The sequence below is a fragment of the Nicotiana tabacum genome, chromosome 22 (genome assembly GCF_000715075.1).
Source record: "Nicotiana tabacum cultivar K326 chromosome 22, ASM71507v2, whole genome shotgun sequence".
In the NCBI taxonomy this organism is placed as follows: domain Eukaryota; kingdom Viridiplantae; phylum Streptophyta; class Magnoliopsida; order Solanales; family Solanaceae; genus Nicotiana; species Nicotiana tabacum.
The window spans coordinates 25,890,294-25,909,134 of record NC_134101.1 but is presented as its reverse complement, the minus strand read 5'-3'; the positions used below and the strand labels follow the sequence as shown (position 1 = coordinate 25,909,134).

Below are 18,841 nucleotides of genomic sequence, written 5' to 3'. Positions count from 1 at the left end.
GGGTAAAGGTATGGGTTGTGGGCCTGGTGTTCTTTTGTTATAACTTATAACATACGTGCTAGCTTGTAAACAACCGAGCGCCTGTAGCTCAGTGGATAGAGCGTCTGTTTCCTAAGCAGAAAGTCGTAGGTTCGACCCCTACCTGGCGCGTCGTTTTAGATTTTATTCTTCTTATTCTTCTTATCCTTTTGCTTCTGCTCTTTACTCTTCCCATTGCTTGCTCGTTTAACTTCTAACAAGTAGTCCATCTCTTCATTTTTCCTCCTATTTTTGTAGGAAATACTTAATAAGCAACAGAATGATAGCTAACTTTTATTAGAAGCTAATACAAATTTGATAGGGAATAGCTTTAATATACACAAATTATCATCAACAACTTGTTGGAGTGTTTGTATAGTAGAATGAGGAAATGATCAAAATGGTCCTTAATGTATGGAGGCTGCTTTATCTTGGTCCTTGTTGTATTATCTTTAACAGATATGGTCCTTAATGTATATCAAAAGATAACATATTTGATCTTTAGCCCTAAACCTAACAGATTTGTCAAAAGGGTTGTTAAATTTAACCTAGGAGCCCAATGTGCAGCTCACTTGCAATCATCTAAAAAGCGGGAAAACCTAGGGGCACCGCAGCTCACTTGGCTAATGACTTGGAGATTGAGGATCAAGTTGATTGGACTTTTATGTCGGACAAGCAAAAAGGTCTTATTGAAGCTTTTAATGAAGTTTTACCATCTATTAGTCGTAGATTTTTTGTGAGACATCTTCGGAATAATTTTAAGAGGGCTAGCTTTAGTGGTATCTCGCTAAAACATGCGCTTTGGACTGTTGCTGGTGCTACAACAGTGAGAATCTTTGATGCTCGCATGGAAGACATTGCTAAATTAGATGCCAAAGCTGCTACATGGTTGAAAGAAAAAGCACCAACTGAATAGTCCAAATCACATTTATCTCCTAATGCTAAGTGTGATATTTTGTTAAATAATATGTGTGAATCTTTCAATAGCATGATACTTGATGCTCGAGACAAGCCAATCATTACTTTGTTAAAGAAGCTGAGATATCTTCTTATGGCTAGATTACAAGCTAACAGGGATAAAGGTGATAGATGGAACTGTGGTGATATTTGCCCTCGGATCAGGAGTAGTTTGCACAAAAATGAGAAAGTTGTTGCTGCTTTTATTCCTAAAAAATCGAATGAGTGGAACTATGAAATTTTCGGAGGAAGTGTTAGCGATATTTGGGCCGTGAACCTTGCGGGCAGAAAATGTAGTTGTTGGAAATGGACAATCACAGAAATCCCTTACAAACATGCAATTTCAGCAATTTGGGATAAAAATGATGAGGTTATTAATTATGTGGACGACTGCTATAAGGTGAAAACGTATAAAAGAATTTATGCACCGGCTATTCTTCCGATTAATGATTCACAACTGTGGACTAAATCAGACAAGGTTCGTCACTTGCCTCCAAGGTTTTTAAGACAAAACAAGAAAGGAAGAAAGCAAAAATTGAGAAGAGAGGAACAAGATGAAGTAGGATCAAGTAGAACTAAGATGAAGAAGAAGCAGACATCTATTGTCTGTGGTCTATGTCACAAGCCTGACCATAATAGGAGAACTTGCAAGTTTAACTATGTGCAGCTAGAAGTAGGAGTTTTTGAGCCAACTTGTTGGATGCCTGCTACTTCATTTGTTCTGCCGGTAAATATTATGATTTGTTTTTAAACTTCTCCCAAATTAGGAAGATCTATAGTGTTTCCACACTTCCCCTCCAACGTGACTCGAACTCAGGACCTAACGGTCATGGGTGGAGGTGCATTTACCAACTGAGCAAGCCTCACTTGTCCGGTAAATATTTTAATTTGATAGTAGAATTAGCTCGGTTTCTTAAAAAAAATTAAGATTCTTTCTTTTACAGGTTAGAAGAGCAGAAATTGTCTAAGATGATAATGTTACTTCATCCGACATGAATTTTTAACATGGTAATTTTTTTTTCCAGTTTGATTACACTTAAGCTAATAAATTAGTTTTGTTGTCATATCTAAGCTAATGGTGTTGTCATATCTAAGCTAATGGGTTCTATGCATATTTCAGATGATGGTCGATATGTTGCTGATCTTTTTGTTGATGGAGTAGTAACTGACTTGAAGTGAAGATATTTTTGTTGGTTTTGGTGTTGGTAGTAGCTGATTTGAAGCCTAAATCTTACAACTAGACTTCAATTATTGTATTTTGCTTTTCTAATGTAATTTTGTAAAATTATGTCCACAAACAACAAGATATGAACCAGCTACTATTCCATTAGTTTAAATTTAATATAAGCACCAATTACTAATCCAATTGCAGCAAACTACACTTCTTAATGTTGAAGGCAAAAGCACTATGTTCAATATTTTTCCGCTCATATAAAGTAGCAATATTTCGATGACAATTTCTTTGGAATTGAGGTATAAAGTTGCGCTACATTGATAGGTAAAGCTTCATGTCTTTTTTTCTTTGACTAATCTTGTTGCACGATGCTTTAGAATTTTCTTTTAACAGAAATCGATTTGGCATAAAATAATCCAATTTTATGTTTCGACTTTTGAGTTAAATGAAAAAAGAATAAACAAGAAAGAGATTAATGAAACAAATAATTTACAGTTAGCCCTATTAAATATGACTTCGATTAGAGCTTATGTATCGTCCATTAGTATCAGTTTTCCTCAACAATGATATCGAAAGGCGTAAAAAATTCCTTCTATTAGGACTTGCTTTCACCTTCGCGTCAGAGCAACTTTAAGAATTAGGAATTCAGAAAATAGAGAAGAGAGAAGCTCCTACTTGTTGCCGACAATTTGCTTTGTTTCTTAATATTGTCAACAAATAACTTTTTTCGTAGACATTATTTATGACAGAGAGGAAAGGAAGAGACGCAACCTCTTCATTTAGGGAGATCTTATGCACAAAAGCTCCTTGCTCCTCTGTTTTAAGATGAAGAAAGGGAAAGCGTTTGTCTTTAATTGCACGTGAGCTGCATATGGGGCCCTAGGTTAAATTTAACAATTCTTTTTGACAAATCTATTAGGTTTAGGGCAAAAGACCAAATATATTATCTTTTATATACATTAAGGACCATATCTGTTAAGGGTAAAACAGTAAGTACTAAGATAAAGCAGCCTCCATACATTAAGGACCATTTCGATCATTTCCTCATCACAAATTTCCTTACTAAGACACAAAGTAGTTGTATTGATACATGTTCGTCTCATATATTAATGCTCTTGAAAAGCTCATTTTTATCTTATTGAACCATAGTTTCTACACAGTATCTACCAGATACCGCAAATAAATATGAGCTTCCAAGGTATACTAGCCAATATAGTAGTATTTTATACTTTCCAAGAAAATGTATATCAGACGAGTTCAGTTAAACGATCGAGTTCGAAATCAATCATTACATCAAAGAAATCATATCATCAGAGGATACATGCTCAACCATTACTAAAAGCATGTTTTATTTTGTTGTTTCTGAATCATGAGTTTACTAGCTTTCTAAGCTCGTTTGTTTTTATGGTGTGATTGAGTTCGTATACAAAAAGTATTTGTTAGTATTTATTTCTTGAATATTTTAGAGCTATATCCAAATAAATTATCCTTTATTAGGACCAGCAAAATAGATAAAAAAAACAAGTAATCATCCATATTATCCACTATAATAAGGGTTAGATAATAAACACTTTAAAGACGGATCAAATACGAATATTATCCATTTTTTAAATGGGTGACCACTAGATATCCAACGGGTAATACACTCAAAAGCTCCCCAAAAGCATTTTCGCCTCGTTAAAATCCCATTTTACCCTAATTCCCACACTTTCTCTCACACTCAGTTGCCTCCCCCCTCCCCCCCAACACACACACGAATTTTACCATAATTCCAGAACTTTCTCTCACTTCAATTTACTCTAACTTTCAAATTGCTCAAAAGAAAGAGTTTGATTCACCGGTTTTGCTCTAGTTGTATGTTGATAGTTTATGAATTATTCTAAAGAGCTGAGACATAGATAATTCCAAGTTTTAAGCTCCTTTTATAAATATTACTTTATAAAATAAAAAAAAGACTTGCTATAAATATGTGAACCATTACAAACTGTTGGGAAGTATTTTAATTGCAAACACAACTTTATAACTTTTCTTGGTGAAATCTTGGATCCTTTTTGTTCCAGTGGAGTCCCCATTCAATGATAGAAATATTCTTCCAAATTAGCGTGCCTAAGTACTGGATGGTGCCTTAACGGAACAGATGTTGGCAAATAGAAGCAAATTCATATTAGAGGTTGAGGCTAATGTGAAGTCATGAACGGATGATACGGTCATTTTATTCGTCGTTTAACCCGTTTTTTATTCGTATTAAATATGGTTCAGATCGAATATTTTATTATTTTTGCATTATCCGTTTTCAACCCGAACCATATCCGACTGACCCGACCATTTGCCACTCTATCCTTTCTTTAGGGTACTGTCTTGCACCAGAAAATAAAACTTGTTTACAACTTAAGGATTTTACTATGTAGAACTAGGAATCTTAATAATAGCTGGAAAATGCCTCTCGTATAGGGGAAGTGTTATAAGAAAAAATAAATTATGGTGGATGTCTACTCTTCTTCATTATCTTCATAACTCACACTACTATAATATTTATGAAATTATGATTGTAACTCCATAACTTCCTCCATGATCTTCCTCTAAAATGCTTAATGACATATTTTACAATAGTGATTCTTCACTTTACATGCCTATATAAAGGCCTTAGTAATAGATAAGAAAAGACACACAATTGAAGAAGAAGATCATTCTCTCTAACTCTATTTCTTATTCATGTTTTACTAAGTTGCTTTTATTTCATAACACGTTATCAGCACGAATCTCTAACCAATTTGAAATTATTCGATTCAGTGAAGTCTAATTTTTTTTTCCTAAATAAGTTGAGCTAATTTTCTTTCCAATTTAGCTTGCAAGGAAACCAAAAGGTATATGCTACTGATTAGCTAATTGTTGTTCACGAAACTCCTTTATGGGAGAAGGTATGAATTTGCAGTAATCCTTTTGTAATGCTTCAAGGTATTGCTCTCTGTCTATTTATATTTTTTCTAAGTTGCCTTAGGAATCGCATGCCAAAATATTTACCCATTATTATGTCTACGATGACTAATGTGTATATCAATTCAATTATATATTTTTTTATGTCACTTTAATGTTGGTAGTCTAACCACATCAATCTCTAGTCTGTTTGATTTTCTTTATATTTACATATCAAGAATCATGTGAATACTATGCATACACAACACAAACAAACAGTGTAGACACAATGTTATCACATGACTTAAAATATTGGTGTGACGGAACATTACTTTTGCTAATCTATTACATGTCCTAACATCGTTTCTGTTTCATATTTCAAAGTTACTATTGAAACTTTAATATTTTGATATTTTTTCTAGTGTACTTTTGGCATTGGTATAATACTATGATTTAAATTTGTAGTACTTTTAAGCATTATGTTGCATACAATGATCCTAATTTTAGAATACGAGTAAATACAACAAACGAGTCTTGCAACTGTTGGTAGATTTGCAACATATAATATGACCATTAAAAGTGGAAATACTACTTTAAATCTTTCTATACTACAACAGAATATGTCTATGCCTACCATCAAAAGTGATAATATTTTTATGGCTTGCTATGGTTACTTATTGAATATAAGTTACAAAAATATTTTATGTATTATATATTTTGGAATTGCTCATGAAGTAGCAATATTTTGAAAGAGATTGTGAGACATTGGGTTCTTTGTGTAAGATGATAATAAGATGTTGGGTTCAAGTCCCAAAATATTATGTCTTCACACGACTTTATATGAGTAAGACATTGGGTTCGTATCCCAATGCATCATATCAATAATATAATGATAGATGAGGCAAACTAATATCCTTTTAATAAAATATCATGAAGTTAGTTCCACTGGATCTGCTCTATTCCCTGAAGTTAATGTGGTAACGGAAGATCAAAAGTCTGAGAAAAGACTAAATAATTATTATAGTTGTATAAATTTATATGGGCGTGGCAAAGAGACGAAATAATACTCATCATGGCGGTAGTCAATAAAATTAAGAGAGTAACAAAGGTTCTCAAAGTAACCATTCAAAAGATGAAGGTAGTATTTGCCATTGATATGATAAGTCATAAGATACGTCCAAATAATTATGGTCCATTCTTTAAAGAGAATGCGACTTCGGATAAGCATTGTGAATGCGGACTCGTTCCTGAAAGTGAATGTGGTATATATGATACAAATTATACAGAAGAATATGCTTATGCATGGTTGAATAGATACTACAATTTACCTATAAGGGAGGTATGACAGAAAGAAATATAATGAGTATTACTGTGTGGTTACATAAATAAGATAATGAGTATTACTGTGTGGTTACATAAATATGTCAACAAAATAAAATTTGCCATGCCTTATAGGAAGTTATTAAAGGCAATATTAAAGCAAGAGTTGAAGTTGCTTAATGATGATTTTGACTATGACAATTATTATGATATGATTTTCTCTGTGAAGGAGATATTCATTATATGGATGGTGTGACAAAAGATCTTGTAGTACAAAAGCAATTGAGAGCTCTAAAAGAACTAATTTGTTACTACCCGGATGAATAAAATTGTTCATGACATTGATATTATAGTAAGTCTCAAAAGAAACATTATGAGTTTCAAATGTATTAGCCAAAATGGTTAGCATATTGAGACTATAAATAAAAGAAAAATTGAATATCTTTATATTACTATAATCATATCGGGTAAATATGAAAGGTTACCTAACTTTTCTTATGTTTGCACTACACAAGTGTATGCATGGTGATGCAATCACATGTCATAAGTAAACTAGAGCTTTAATGAAATAAATATTAGTTGGCATGACCGGTTGGCTATCCCGGTTCAATTATGATGCGAAAAATTAATTGAGAATTACATTGACATATATTGAAGAAATAAAAGATACTTCAAGAATTCTCTTGTGCTGCTTATTCTCGTGATATACTAGTTAAGGTTGGGATTGAATCCCTTGATTTCTGGAGCAAATAAAAGATAATAAATATATGAGCTCAGTCAATTGCCATGTGGATCGTTTATTATTATGTGATTTTAATAGATGCATATATTCTATGGTCACATGTGCATTTGTTCAACTTGTAGTTTGACTCTTGCAAGGTTACTTGCTCAAATTTTTAGAGCAATGTTCCAAAATATAAATTATGATGATTCATCTTGATAATACTGGTTTAAATCCAAGTTGGTTTAGCAGAAATTGTATGCTTTCAATTATAGCTAAATCATTGGGTATGAGAACAAAACTCCCAAAATGAAATTTGGTATGCGATGTATTATTTAATATACAACAACACTTGTACGCATCTAGCCAAGTTATAAAAAGTTCTTCCTATCACAATCGGTTCATGATGAGGAACCAACTAATTTCATCTAGAAATATGGATGTGCTATATGATTTAATTATGCCGTCAGAATGCACAAAGATAGGTTCCCAAAGAAGGTTGGGAAATGTGTTTGTAAGCCCAACATTAAGAGGATTAAAAAGGCAATTGAAAAATTGATACGTGGAATGAATTATTATGAATACATATAGATCATCGCACAAAAAAATAGAACTTGAAGTTCAAGTGATAATTTATTTGCAAATTATTGCGAGACGCATTTTCTGACCCAAAAATAAATGTTATATTTCAGCTGCTAATGCTCCAAATAGAATAACGTCTCTGATTGATATATTTTATGCCACGCATAAAGCGTAATTGACTAACCGATTCCAAAGATAAAACTCCTTGAAGAAGGAGATGAGCAAATGTTCAAGATGGTCATAATAAGGAGGCAAGTGCTCTAAAAGAGCACCACGACATAACACTTTATAAGACCTCATGAGAGAGGCTCGTGTACCTGAAAATAACGAGATAAAGAGATCTCAATAAGTTATGTCTTTATTGGGTAACAATAGAGCCGATATAAAATGACCGTCGACGATGATGTTAATATAATATAGCGCTCAATGTTATTAATATTGACGAGGATCTTGAGCTCAAACCTGTCAGGGAATGTAGACAGGTAAATGATTGGCCAAAATAAAAAAATATACGCAATCAAGATTGATTTCACCTGAAAAATGTGAAGTTAGACGGATAGTCCAACACCTGAAAGTATAAAGCAGTGGAGGTATAAATGTGTTATTGTGCGAAAAAATCAAGTTGATAGACATAAAGATGACTTGTGTCACAAGAAAATTTGTAAATATCCTAGTATTGATTATATAGAGACATGTTCTTATGTGGTAGATGTAGTCATTTCATGTTTTAATTTGGCAATACATGAAAAACTTGATATGCGTATAATGAAAATAATTGAATGATTTAAATTGTTCTGAAGCATATTAAGGCTTCGAAGAAATTTAATAAATAAATCATCAAAAATCCTTATACGGATTGAAACAATCAAGACGCATATGGTATAATCGCCTGAGTGAGTACCTGTTGAAAGAAGGGTACAAGAATGTTTCAATTTGTCCTTGTGTCTTTATAAAAAGGTCTGAATCTGAATTTGTTATAATCACCGTGTATGTTGATGATTTAAATATTATTGGAAATCCTGGGGGAGCTTCCTAAAGCAGTGGACTGTTTAAGAACGAATTTGAAATGAAAGATCTTGGAAAGACAAAATTTTGTATTGGTTTGCGAATTGAGTATATGAAAGATGGAATTTTTATCCATCAATCAACATACACTGAAAAACTTTTAAAGCGTTTCTATATGAATAAAGCACATCCATTGAGTACCCCGATGGTTGTGATATTACTCGATATAAATAAAGATCCATTCCGACCTCATAAAAATGATGAAGAGCTTCTTGGTCCTGAAGTACCATATTTTGGTGCAATTGGTATACTAATGTATCTTGCTAACACTACAAAGCCCGATATAACTTTTTCAGTTAATATCATAGCAGGATATAACTCTGCTCCTACTATGAGACATTGGAATGGAATCAAACACATATTACGATATCTAAAAGGGATTACCGATATGGACTTATTTTATGGCAATGATTGCAATTTCAATCTTATTGGTTATGCCGATACTGGGTATTTATCTGTCCCACACAAGGCTCAATCTCAAACATGCTATGTGTTGACATGTGGAGGCACAACCATATCTTGGCGATCGACTAAGCAACCAATCGTGGCTACTTCATCTAATCATGTTGAGATAATTGTTATTCATGAAGCAAGTCGAGAATGTGTATGGTTAAGGTCTATAATACATCTTACTCGAGAAAAATATGGGTTGAAGTATGACAAATTACCCACAATTTTGTATGAAGACAATACAGCATGCATAGCCTAATTAAAAGGAGGATTCATAAAAGGAGATATGACAAAGACATGTCACCAAAATTATTTTTCACACATGATCTTCAAAAGAATAGTGATATCAATGTGCAACAGGTCCGTTCAAGTGCTAATATGGCTTATTTGTTCACCAATTCTCTAGCGACGTAAACCTTTAAGAAACTAGTGTACAAGATTTGAATGCGAAAGCTCAAGGATGTGAATTGATACTCTCATAAGGGGGAGTTAATATACGTTGTACTATTTTTCCCTTACAAGTTTTGTCCCACTGAGTTTTTCTTGTAAGTTTTTTAATGAGGCAACCAAAAGGCGCATTTCTAAATATGTGTACTATTTTTCCTTCACTAGAATTTTTTCCCATAAGTTTTTATTTTCTAATAAGGTTTTAACGAGACACATTATATATGGACATCCAAGGGGGAATGTTATAAGAAAAATTAAATTATGGTGGATGTCTACTATTCTCCATTATCTCCCTAACTCACACTATTCTAATACTTATGGAATTATAATTGTAACTCCATAACTTCTTTCATGATCTTCCTCTCAAATGCTTAATGACATGTTCAATGACATATTTTACAATAGTGATTCTTCACTTTTCATGTCTTTATAAATGCCTTGTAATAGATAGAAAAAGACACAATTAAAAAAAAAATCTCTTCATTCACTCTATCTCTATCTCTATTTTTTGTTCATATTTTACTAAATTGCTTTTATTTCGTAACATTATCTTTATTTTGTCCTTTCCCTCCCTCAAAGTGTCAAAGTAATAAAAGTTGTTGGAAAAACCAAAACAAAAATGCACCACTAGTACACTACCGACTTAGTACAAACCCGTATTTTTTGAAATAACGCAAGGACAAAATAGTAAAAAAGCCAGTATGCCCTCGCTAATAACCTGTACCCGTCCCCTCCAATTCAAACGCTCTCTCAACACTCGTTTTGTTCTAACATTTTTCTCTGCAGACGCAACAAACCCTAACCCTAATTCGCCGCAAGAACTCAGCTTTTCCGGTAGTCTCCAGCTGGTAAGCAGTTCCCTGTGAAAGTTTTATCTTATTTTCTTCGTTTTGTGCAATATAGTTTGGAAATTCACTGTTATTGATTTACTGAGCTGAATAGTTTTGTTAGATTTTGAAATAATTTGTTTTAAAAGATCTGTGATTTACTTACATATAGAGTTAAGTAGCAAAAAATGGGAGAGAACAAGGAGAACGATGCTTACGAGGAAGAGCTTCTCGACTACGAAGAAGATGATGAGAAGGCCCCCGATTTAGTCAACGGAAAAGTTAACGGCGAGTCCGCCAAGAAGTGAGCTTTATACTTCATTCTCTATGTTCTGTTACTTTTTTCTAATGTCTCTTTGAACATGTGAACTTACTATGTGTGTGTGTAAAGTAAGTTGTGCGCCTCAGCCTATGCCTCTTTGTAGAGTTCTTTTTCATATTTTTACTATGTAATCCTGTACCCATATGCATGAAGATAATCAATTCAATTGTTGCGGTCTCATCTCTATTATGGATTGAAAGTGAGAATTTTTATTTTTTATCTTTATGTGCTTTAAAGTTAGAAAGTGAGATATAAATATGTATTTCTTATTCTTTTTAATATAGTTTGAGTTTGGAAGACCGGTGCCCTCTCTTATGTAGTCATGTCTATATAGTGAGAAATGAGAATTTTTTAAATATGTCTGCATGTTTATTTGATAAATGATTTAGTTTGCGATGATGTCTGGTTAATACTCCTCATCTTACGCCTGAGATATTTGATTCTTGCATTAAGTCTGAAATGTTGTTGTCATGCTTTGTCAATACAGGGGTTATGTTGGAATTCACAGCTCCGGATTCAGAGACTTTCTTTTAAAGCCAGAGCTACTGAGGGCTATTGTGGATTCAGGGTTTGAGCATCCCTCTGAAGGCAAGTCATCTCTTATCTCTGCATTTGATTCTGCAATTTGCTGTTTTATGGGGTGTTTTATTTTCTTTTTTTGGGGATATTTTAATTACCAATAAGAAATATAAAATTTGTTGTTCTATCGGGTGTCATGCTTGCCATCATCTTGTTCAATGAGTGATGTTCAAACATTTAATAAAGATTTTTGAGCTGTCTGAAGGCAATCTTCATTTTATTATGCTGTTTTAGGGGTGTCAAATGGAAGTATTGAACTTTATTTGTGTATTTCAGTACGGATTGATAAAATATTTCATGATCCAACATACAAATTGTGTAGGTCATGATGGGTGGGTCAATTTGGGCTAAACAACCAGGTATAGCACAAGCCACCCCAAGTCAAACTATTAGTTTGTTTTGTTTTTCTGATAATTTGTGTAATTAGCAAACGAAAAAAGCTCTATTCTTTATAGCGTAGAGAAGAAAATACATATCCAATTCAATCAAAAAATGGCTTAATAAAGGGAAACTTGGTGAAATTGAATAGAGAGTAAATTACACCTAAAAACCCAGAACAAACTTAATTTTTTATTTTGATGTCCTAGGACCTTCCCCAAGAACCAACTGCAGCCTTTGGAACTCGGGGATAATGGGCATGTCACTAATACTATTCTCCACTTAAATATTAGGTTTAGTTTGTATGGCACATGGTTCAAACTTGTGACCTAAGTCACAAGTCCTTCAACCTTTGCCACTTGAACTAAGCCCTGGGGATCCTAAAAAACTTATGCTATTTATAGAGAAAAGAGAGTGAAGTTATAGAGTGATATGTACCCACCATTAAGGAGCAGTGTTTTTGAGAGCGAGAAGCGCAAAAAAGCGATGGGGGCTCGCCTCGCTTCAAAAACGAAGCGCAAAGCGAAGCGCACGTTTCATTGAAGTGAAGCGCAATTCTTAAAAAACATAATGTAAACCTTGCAAAGACACAATATAAATAATCAAAAAGTTCAATTTATATATAGGAACAAAACTTAAAAAATATAATGTAAACCTTGCAAAGACACAATATAAATAATCAAAAAGTTCAATTTAAAAACATAAAAGTAGGTACCACTACCACCAATTCCTCCATAAACCATAGGACAAGCAAAATCACATAAAAATTAACTTTATAAAAATTAACTTTATAAACTGAAATACACATAAAAATTAATAAATAAAGGCTAAAATACTAATCAAATAAACTGAAAATATATATATATATATATATATATATAAATATATATATAAATATAAATATATATAAATAAATTGAAATACACATACAAATTCATAAATAAAGGCTAAAGTACTAAATAAAAAGAATAAAAGGAAAAAAAAAATCGTGCCTGCCCTAGCTGTGAGCAGACGCCTGGACGGGAACAAGAAGAAGAAAGAAGAAAGAAAAAAAGGAGAAGAAGAAAGGAGAAGCCCCCAGGGCCTAGCTCAAGTGGCAAAGGGTGGTGGATTTGTGTCTTAGGTCACAGGTTCAAGCCCCCACACCATGCAAAGCAAAGTCTGGTATTTAAGTGGAGAAGGGTAGAGGGGCGGGCCCATTATCCACCGAGTTTCGAAGGCTGCGGTTGGTCCAAAGGATCGGCCCAGACGGATTTCTCGGTCATCAAAAAAAAAAGGAGAAGGAGAGGGAGAAGAAATAAAGAAGAAAAATTACCTGGAGGATTGGAGGTCTCTGGCGACTTGAACCCTAGCAGCACTCAACAACAATTGATTTTGGGAAGAAGAGAGAAATGGTTTTCACTTTGGTCTTTAGAGGTCTGTTTTGTATAATAAAAAAACAGACACAAACTTTTTCTTTTAAAAAAACTGACCCCTCTGAACAGAAGCTAGCGATTCTGCGCTTCTCGCTTCAAGGTCGCTTCGCGCTTTTTCGACTGAAGCGAGCGCTTTGTGTGGTCGAGTCGCCTCAGGCATGGAAAAGCGAGCAGCCATCGCATTGCTTCTCGCTTAAAGCGATCGCTTGTCGCTTTTTAAAACACTGTTAAGGAGGCATCAGGTAGAAATATGTCTCTTTAAAGAGAGAGATAGTTGGTGAACTAAATTGAAAGAGAATAATTTCCAAGCCAAGCCAAGCCAAAGAAGTTTTCTTTTTAAGGAGAGTGTAAAGGGAGATATTCATAAAGAACTAACCAATAAGATACTTCTGTATTTTGTGGCCAAATTTGGGTTTTGTCTGAATTGTGGCCCATCAGTGAATATATCCCTATCCCAACACGTCCAAGTTTGGATGGGTTAAACTAGTTACATTTTCATTGGCTAAGTTTGACAACCCTTTGAATTCATTTTGATCTCTGCGCTCTGGTTTCTTCACTCTTTAATTAAACATGAAACAGAGAAAATGTATCATCATATCAACTGTTTTAAGATCTTCTAGTCCCAAAAACCATACAAGGGGATCCATCTGTATTTCAAAGTATAAATGTTTTCATGTTTGCTTTCAAAACATCTTTGGCTCCTCTCATTCCAAATCACCCTCCTAACACAAGCAGGAATAGTCTCCCATATCTCCCTCTTCCCCTTCCCAGTGCCCTGCTGTGTATTGATGATAATGGTGTAATGCGGAATAATTTTTTGGATTCATATCGCCAATCGGAATTAGGTTCTGTTGTTTGATTGATTGAATCCTTTAAAAAGTCCATCTTCTCCAATAATTTGAATTTATTATCGGGTTTACCTTCAAGTTTATGCACTAGTTGTAGGTGAAAAGTTCTATGGGCCACTTTCTTTGAGTTTTGTAATCATAAGCTCATGGTGTTATATATAGCATCTGACTGTGAAACAAATTGTACTTTAGTGTTCTGAAACGTGGTCAAGGCGTTTCTTTTAGGGCAATATTTTTGTGTTTTTGCAATGTACGCTGATTCAAGCTCCCCTTTCTCTCTTTGATTATTCATTCATTGTTTTGGGCAAAACCTCACCCTGTTTGCTTACTGTGTAGTTCTTGACAATCTATTTCTCTATCTATTTTCAGGTAAATTATTACTATCACTACTATTTTGGAGAAGTGTACAGTGGTAAACTTTTTTAAACTGAAACTGAGGCCTTCTTGGCTCCACTCTATTTGGTTCTCTTCATCAGTGCAACATGAGTGTATTCCACAAGCTATTCTGGGTATGGATGTTATTTGTCAAGCCAAATCTGGAATGGGCAAAACGGCTGTTTTTGTTCTTTCGACTCTGCAACAAGTTGAACCTGTTGCTGGTCAGGTTGCTGCCTTGGTTCTATGTCATACAAGGGAATTAGCTTATCAGGTATGTAATGAAATCTACAGTTCTGTTTCAAAATCAACTTTTTTTTTTCCTTCCATTTATTTAAGTAACCCTCTTTCGTGTGGGACTCTTTGGCTGTCTGCAGATCTGTCATGAATTCGAACGGTTCAGCACATATTTGCCCGATATCAAGGTTGCTGTTTTCTATGGTGGTGTAAACATCAAACTTCACAAGGAGCTTCTGAAGAATGAATGCCCTCACATTGTTGTTGGAACTCCTGGGAGAGTACTTTCATTGGCTAGAGATAAGGACCTATCTCTGAGGAATGTGAGGCATTTTGTTCTGGATGAATGCGATAAGATGCTTGAATCACTTGGTATGTCTTGGCTTACTATTCTGCTTTCATGAATCTAGTTGCCCATTTCCACGATATTCTCTTTTTGTATTGATATGATACATGTACTTTGTCCTTATCAAGAAAAAAATGATACATGTACTTTGTTTGCAGACATGAGGAGAGATGTGCAGGAAATTTTCAAGATGACTCCCCATGACAAGCAAGTAATGATGTTTTCAGCAACACTCAGCAAGGAGATCCGCCCAGTTTGCAAAAAATTTATGCAAGATGTAATGTCCTCTGCCAGCTCTACTTGAAATTCTAAGTTTTCTGTTTTCCATAATATCAGATTTCTCCAGGCACTTGGTAGTGAATTTATTTGGTCAGCCAGAGGGCACGTGTACAAAGAAAATGGGTTGCACTGAGCTTGTAGTTCCTTTGTCTTCTTCCAATTGTGCTTGTGTCAGAAGTTCCTAGATAATTTTTAAAAAAGCCTGGAGTGTTGGGGGAAGGTATTGACTAGAATGGGATAATCTGGGTGGAATCGGTGCTTGCACTGTTGCGGGAAAGATTCTTGTTAGTGCAGTTGTAAACAATATTGAGCAACAATGAGACATAGTTGTTCTGATTTTACATCTCCAAGGAGAAAATGCACAGATGGACTTCCAATTCTTCTTCATCCATCGTTCGTTTCATTCTGGATGTCATTAGCTTCACGAAGCTCCTAACATGCTTTACTATGACATTTGTTCCTTTCAGCCTATGGAAATTTATGTTGACGATGAGGCCAAGTTGACCCTTCATGGACTTGTACAGGTACATCTTGGGTGCATGCATATGATGCCATGAATTTCTTTACGTCCGAGTTAGCTTTCTTATCTTGTTTCTATTCGATAACAGCACTACATTAAATTGAGCGAAACCGAGAAAAACCGGAAACTAAATGATCTGCTGGACGCCTTGGACTTCAACCAAGTTGTTATATTTGTCAAGAGTGTAAGTAGGGCTGCACAGCTGGATAAATTACTAGTGGAGTGTAATTTTCCATCTATCTGCATCCACTCTGGCATGACTCAGGAAGAAAGGTCTGTTACTATTGTTGAAATGCTGTTCTTCTTTTGTACTTGTTTATTCTAGTTAAACGTTAAATATGGAACAGTATACATTTTTTGTTTTATAAATTTGCGCATAGTGCAATAAAATAGTGGTAGCAGTCTTTTAGCACTAGCATGCTGCAGGTTTATCGTTTATTAAATATTGCATTACTTGTAAAAACGTAAAAATAAAGTAGTGGTAGCCACTTGTCACCCAAAAAAGCGGGTAACGATAGCCAGATAATCAGTTAGAATCTCTTTCTAACATCTTTTTATGATTTAGACGATGAGATAGGATGTCTTTTGATGTATCTGCTATTTTGTCTTCTTCGTTTTCTTCCCTGTTGACATAGTTAAAGCTTGCAGGCATCTTCTCTCTAATTTCCTGACGACTTTATTGCATGTCAGTTGTTTGGAATAGGAATGGTGTGAAATTTATAAGACGCTATTCTTGATGTTTTGTTAAACTCTTTGTAATTGTGACTGCGATTCTTTGACATTTCTGCGTTTGAATGGATAGATTGACTCGCTACAAGGGTTTCAAGGAGGGTCACAAGAGAATTCTCGTCGCAACTGATCTGGTTGGTAGGGGCATTGACATCGAAAGGGTCAACATTGTTATTAACTATGACATGCCGGATTCTGCAGACACTTATCTTCACAGAGTAGGTCCTACTTTCTTTGGAGTCTGTACTTTCAACTTTTGACATCTAATTATGCTTGTAGTGTTAATTCCTTTATGTTTGAAAACATTGATAGGTGGGTAGAGCTGGTAGGTTTGGAACTAAAGGCCTTGCCATCACATTTGTGTCTTCTGCATCAGATTCTGATGTTCTAAATCAGGTTTGTAGACTGTTGAATATTTTATCTTGTTATGATTTCTTTTTGTCCATATGATTCTAAGTTGCTTGTGCTTCACTATTGTAGGTTCAAGAAAGGTTTGAAGTAGACATAAAAGAGCTTCCTGAGCAGATTGATACTTCTACATACAGTATGCCCTTGTTCTCTTGGTGTTTGATTTATTGCTCCCTTTAAGTATTCTTGGTGTTTATGTGCTTTTTTTGGTGTATGCAGTGCCATCTTAGTGATCTCGAGAGCTTCCAGCAAATATCAAGTCATTTCGGCTAAAAGATGGGGGGAACTGACAGGTGTTTTGCTATTGTTCATCGACCATGTTGACTTTTGGACCAGTTATTTGAAGAATTGGTGGCCTCCTACTATATGCTTTGGCACTGCTGAGCTGCTGTACCCTTGTTGAACTACTCTTTTCTTGTCAGTTAAGAGAAGCACTACAATGTGTCTGTTTTTATTTTTTTAAGCGCTATAACTTTCTCCCAATGAATTTTATTATGCTTAGTTGCTGAATCATATTAATGTTAGCTGGTACTTCAACATGCATAATATTTGGTTAATTTGTGTTTCTGGAGCTATTTTCCTGATGGTTCTACACTGCTGGGATCATGTTGTGAAGACCTGGTCGGTTATAATCCTGTGCAATTGCAGAAATTGTGGTGATACGATAGGGAAATTTTGTTACTATCTTTAAGGGGTTAGGACTTAGGAGTGGAGGTACTCAATTTGGCATGATGAATTATTCCCATGGATAGCACTCGTGATATGTGGTAAGATGTATAAGCATATACGGATTAAATAATTAAACAGTAGATAAGACAGCTGTTTACAACACTCACAGTAAAACAAAACATAATTCTAGCTAAAAATACAAAAGCAATTTGAGCAATGAGTCGACAAGTCAAGGTTAGATCTACGAAATCATATCTTATCTTTTAAATATTGTTTTGGATGGAAATTGAACTCCTACTCAGTGGAAGAGTGTAAAACCTGTACCTACATGATGTAGGATGAAGTTATGATTCAATCCGATACTATGATGAAGTTCATACAAGATTAGCATTGCTCATAGCTAGAATTAGACTCAAAAAGTCAAAATACATTAACTTTTCCCCCTAAGGATCCAGATTCATCTACACAAGAAAAGGGGAAACGATTAAAACTAGGGAAAAATTCAAAACTAATCAAAATTTAGTCACTTTTTATGTAATGATAAATTTGAACGAAAACACTGTTCAAAATTCGAAAAATACTTCAACATAATATACTGGAACTTCAGTATATTATACCAGAGTTCTAGCATAAGTATACTTGAACTCCAGTATAGTATACTGGACTTCCAACACAATATACTGGAGTTCAAGTATAATATACCGGTCCAACATAATATGCTGGAAGTTCATACACAAGTGCTCCAATCTCCAGTATATTATGCTGGAACTTTCCCTGTGTTGGAGTTCCAGCGTAATATGCTGAAATTTCATACACATGTGCACCGATCTCCAGTATATTATGCTGGAATTTTTCGTGTTGCAGCAAAATAGTGATTATTTTTCAATGACTTTACAAACGCTGGCTATTTTTGAATGACCAATCCGAAAACTGGCTAGCTCGTGCTGTTTTTACTTAGAACTATAACTCTGTCAATTTTCATTAAACCATACACCACTATTTTCCACATCTTCTACATAAAATCTGAATCCTTCACTTTTTCTCCTCCCCTAAACCCTACACAGTCCAAACTCTCTGTATAACTCGCACCACTCTCATCTACTTAAGATTTTGTCTTCACGGTAATAAATTTATTTAATGGACTCGTTCCATCTCGACCAACCCCTTTTCAATATTCTTCTCCTTTTTTTGTTCATAAAAGGTATCAACTGATTTTTCTATCTGAGTTGTACTTTTAAACTGTCATTGCTACCTTTTCTTTC

General features: G+C 34.5%; 2 protein-coding genes and 1 non-coding gene across 4 annotated transcripts; all 3 read left to right on the top strand.

Moving 5' to 3' along the window:
- The first annotated feature begins 77 nt into the window (after nt 1–77).
- TRNAR-CCU (transfer RNA arginine (anticodon CCU)) lies at nt 78–150 on the top strand. The gene has a single exon. It is a non-coding gene; the product is annotated as a tRNA-Arg (tRNA).
- Nucleotides 151–682: 532 nt separating this feature from the next.
- LOC142175758 (uncharacterized) lies at nt 683–2,154 on the top strand. The gene is made up of 3 exons (XM_075242746.1): nt 683–906; nt 1,006–1,702; nt 2,071–2,154. The coding sequence occupies exons 1-3, from the start codon at nt 683–685 to the stop codon at nt 2,152–2,154; spliced, it is 1,005 nt and encodes a 334-aa protein (XP_075098847.1).
- An 8,216-nt stretch (nt 2,155–10,370) lies between these two features.
- LOC107813637 (DEAD-box ATP-dependent RNA helicase 15) lies at nt 10,371–17,485 on the top strand. Of its 2 annotated transcripts, none has more exons than XM_016638918.2 (12): nt 10,371–10,495; nt 10,647–10,778; nt 11,284–11,384; nt 14,493–14,665; nt 14,769–15,000; nt 15,133–15,251; nt 15,721–15,777; nt 15,862–16,046; nt 16,576–16,720; nt 16,815–16,898; nt 16,983–17,046; nt 17,130–17,485. In XM_016638918.2, exons 2-12 carry the CDS (start codon nt 10,663–10,665, stop codon nt 17,138–17,140), a joined length of 1,287 nt encoding a protein of 428 aa, XP_016494404.1. In that variant the 5' UTR covers nt 10,371–10,495; nt 10,647–10,662; the 3' UTR covers nt 17,141–17,485. The 2 variants fall into 2 exon arrangements, with proteins under 2 accessions (XP_016494404.1, XP_016494405.1); XM_016638919.2 differs by having other exon boundaries at nt 10,389–10,495; nt 14,386–14,665.
- The last annotated feature ends 1,356 nt before the right edge of the window (nt 17,486–18,841 follow it).

What these genes read in the sequence shown, in the direction of transcription:
- LOC142175758 (XM_075242746.1), top strand. Translation starts at nt 683, where the DNA reads ATGTCGGACAAGCAAAAAGGTCTTATTGAAGCTTTTAATGAAGTTTTA. An exon ending in GATGCCAAAGCTGCTACATG is followed by an intron (nt 907 to 1,005) that starts GTTGAAAGAAAA and finishes ATCTTTCAATAG; the next exon opens with CATGATACTTGATGCTCGAG. An exon ending in CTACTTCATTTGTTCTGCCG is followed by an intron (nt 1,703 to 2,070) that starts GTAAATATTATG and finishes GTCATATCTAAG; the next exon opens with CTAATGGGTTCTATGCATAT.
- LOC107813637 (XM_016638918.2), top strand. Translation starts at nt 10,663, where the DNA reads ATGGGAGAGAACAAGGAGAACGATGCTTACGAGGAAGAGCTTCTCGAC. An exon ending in AACGGCGAGTCCGCCAAGAA is followed by an intron (nt 10,779 to 11,283) that starts GTGAGCTTTATA and finishes TTGTCAATACAG; the next exon opens with GGGTTATGTTGGAATTCACA. An exon ending in CCCTTCATGGACTTGTACAG is followed by an intron (nt 15,778 to 15,861) that starts GTACATCTTGGG and finishes ATTCGATAACAG; the next exon opens with CACTACATTAAATTGAGCGA.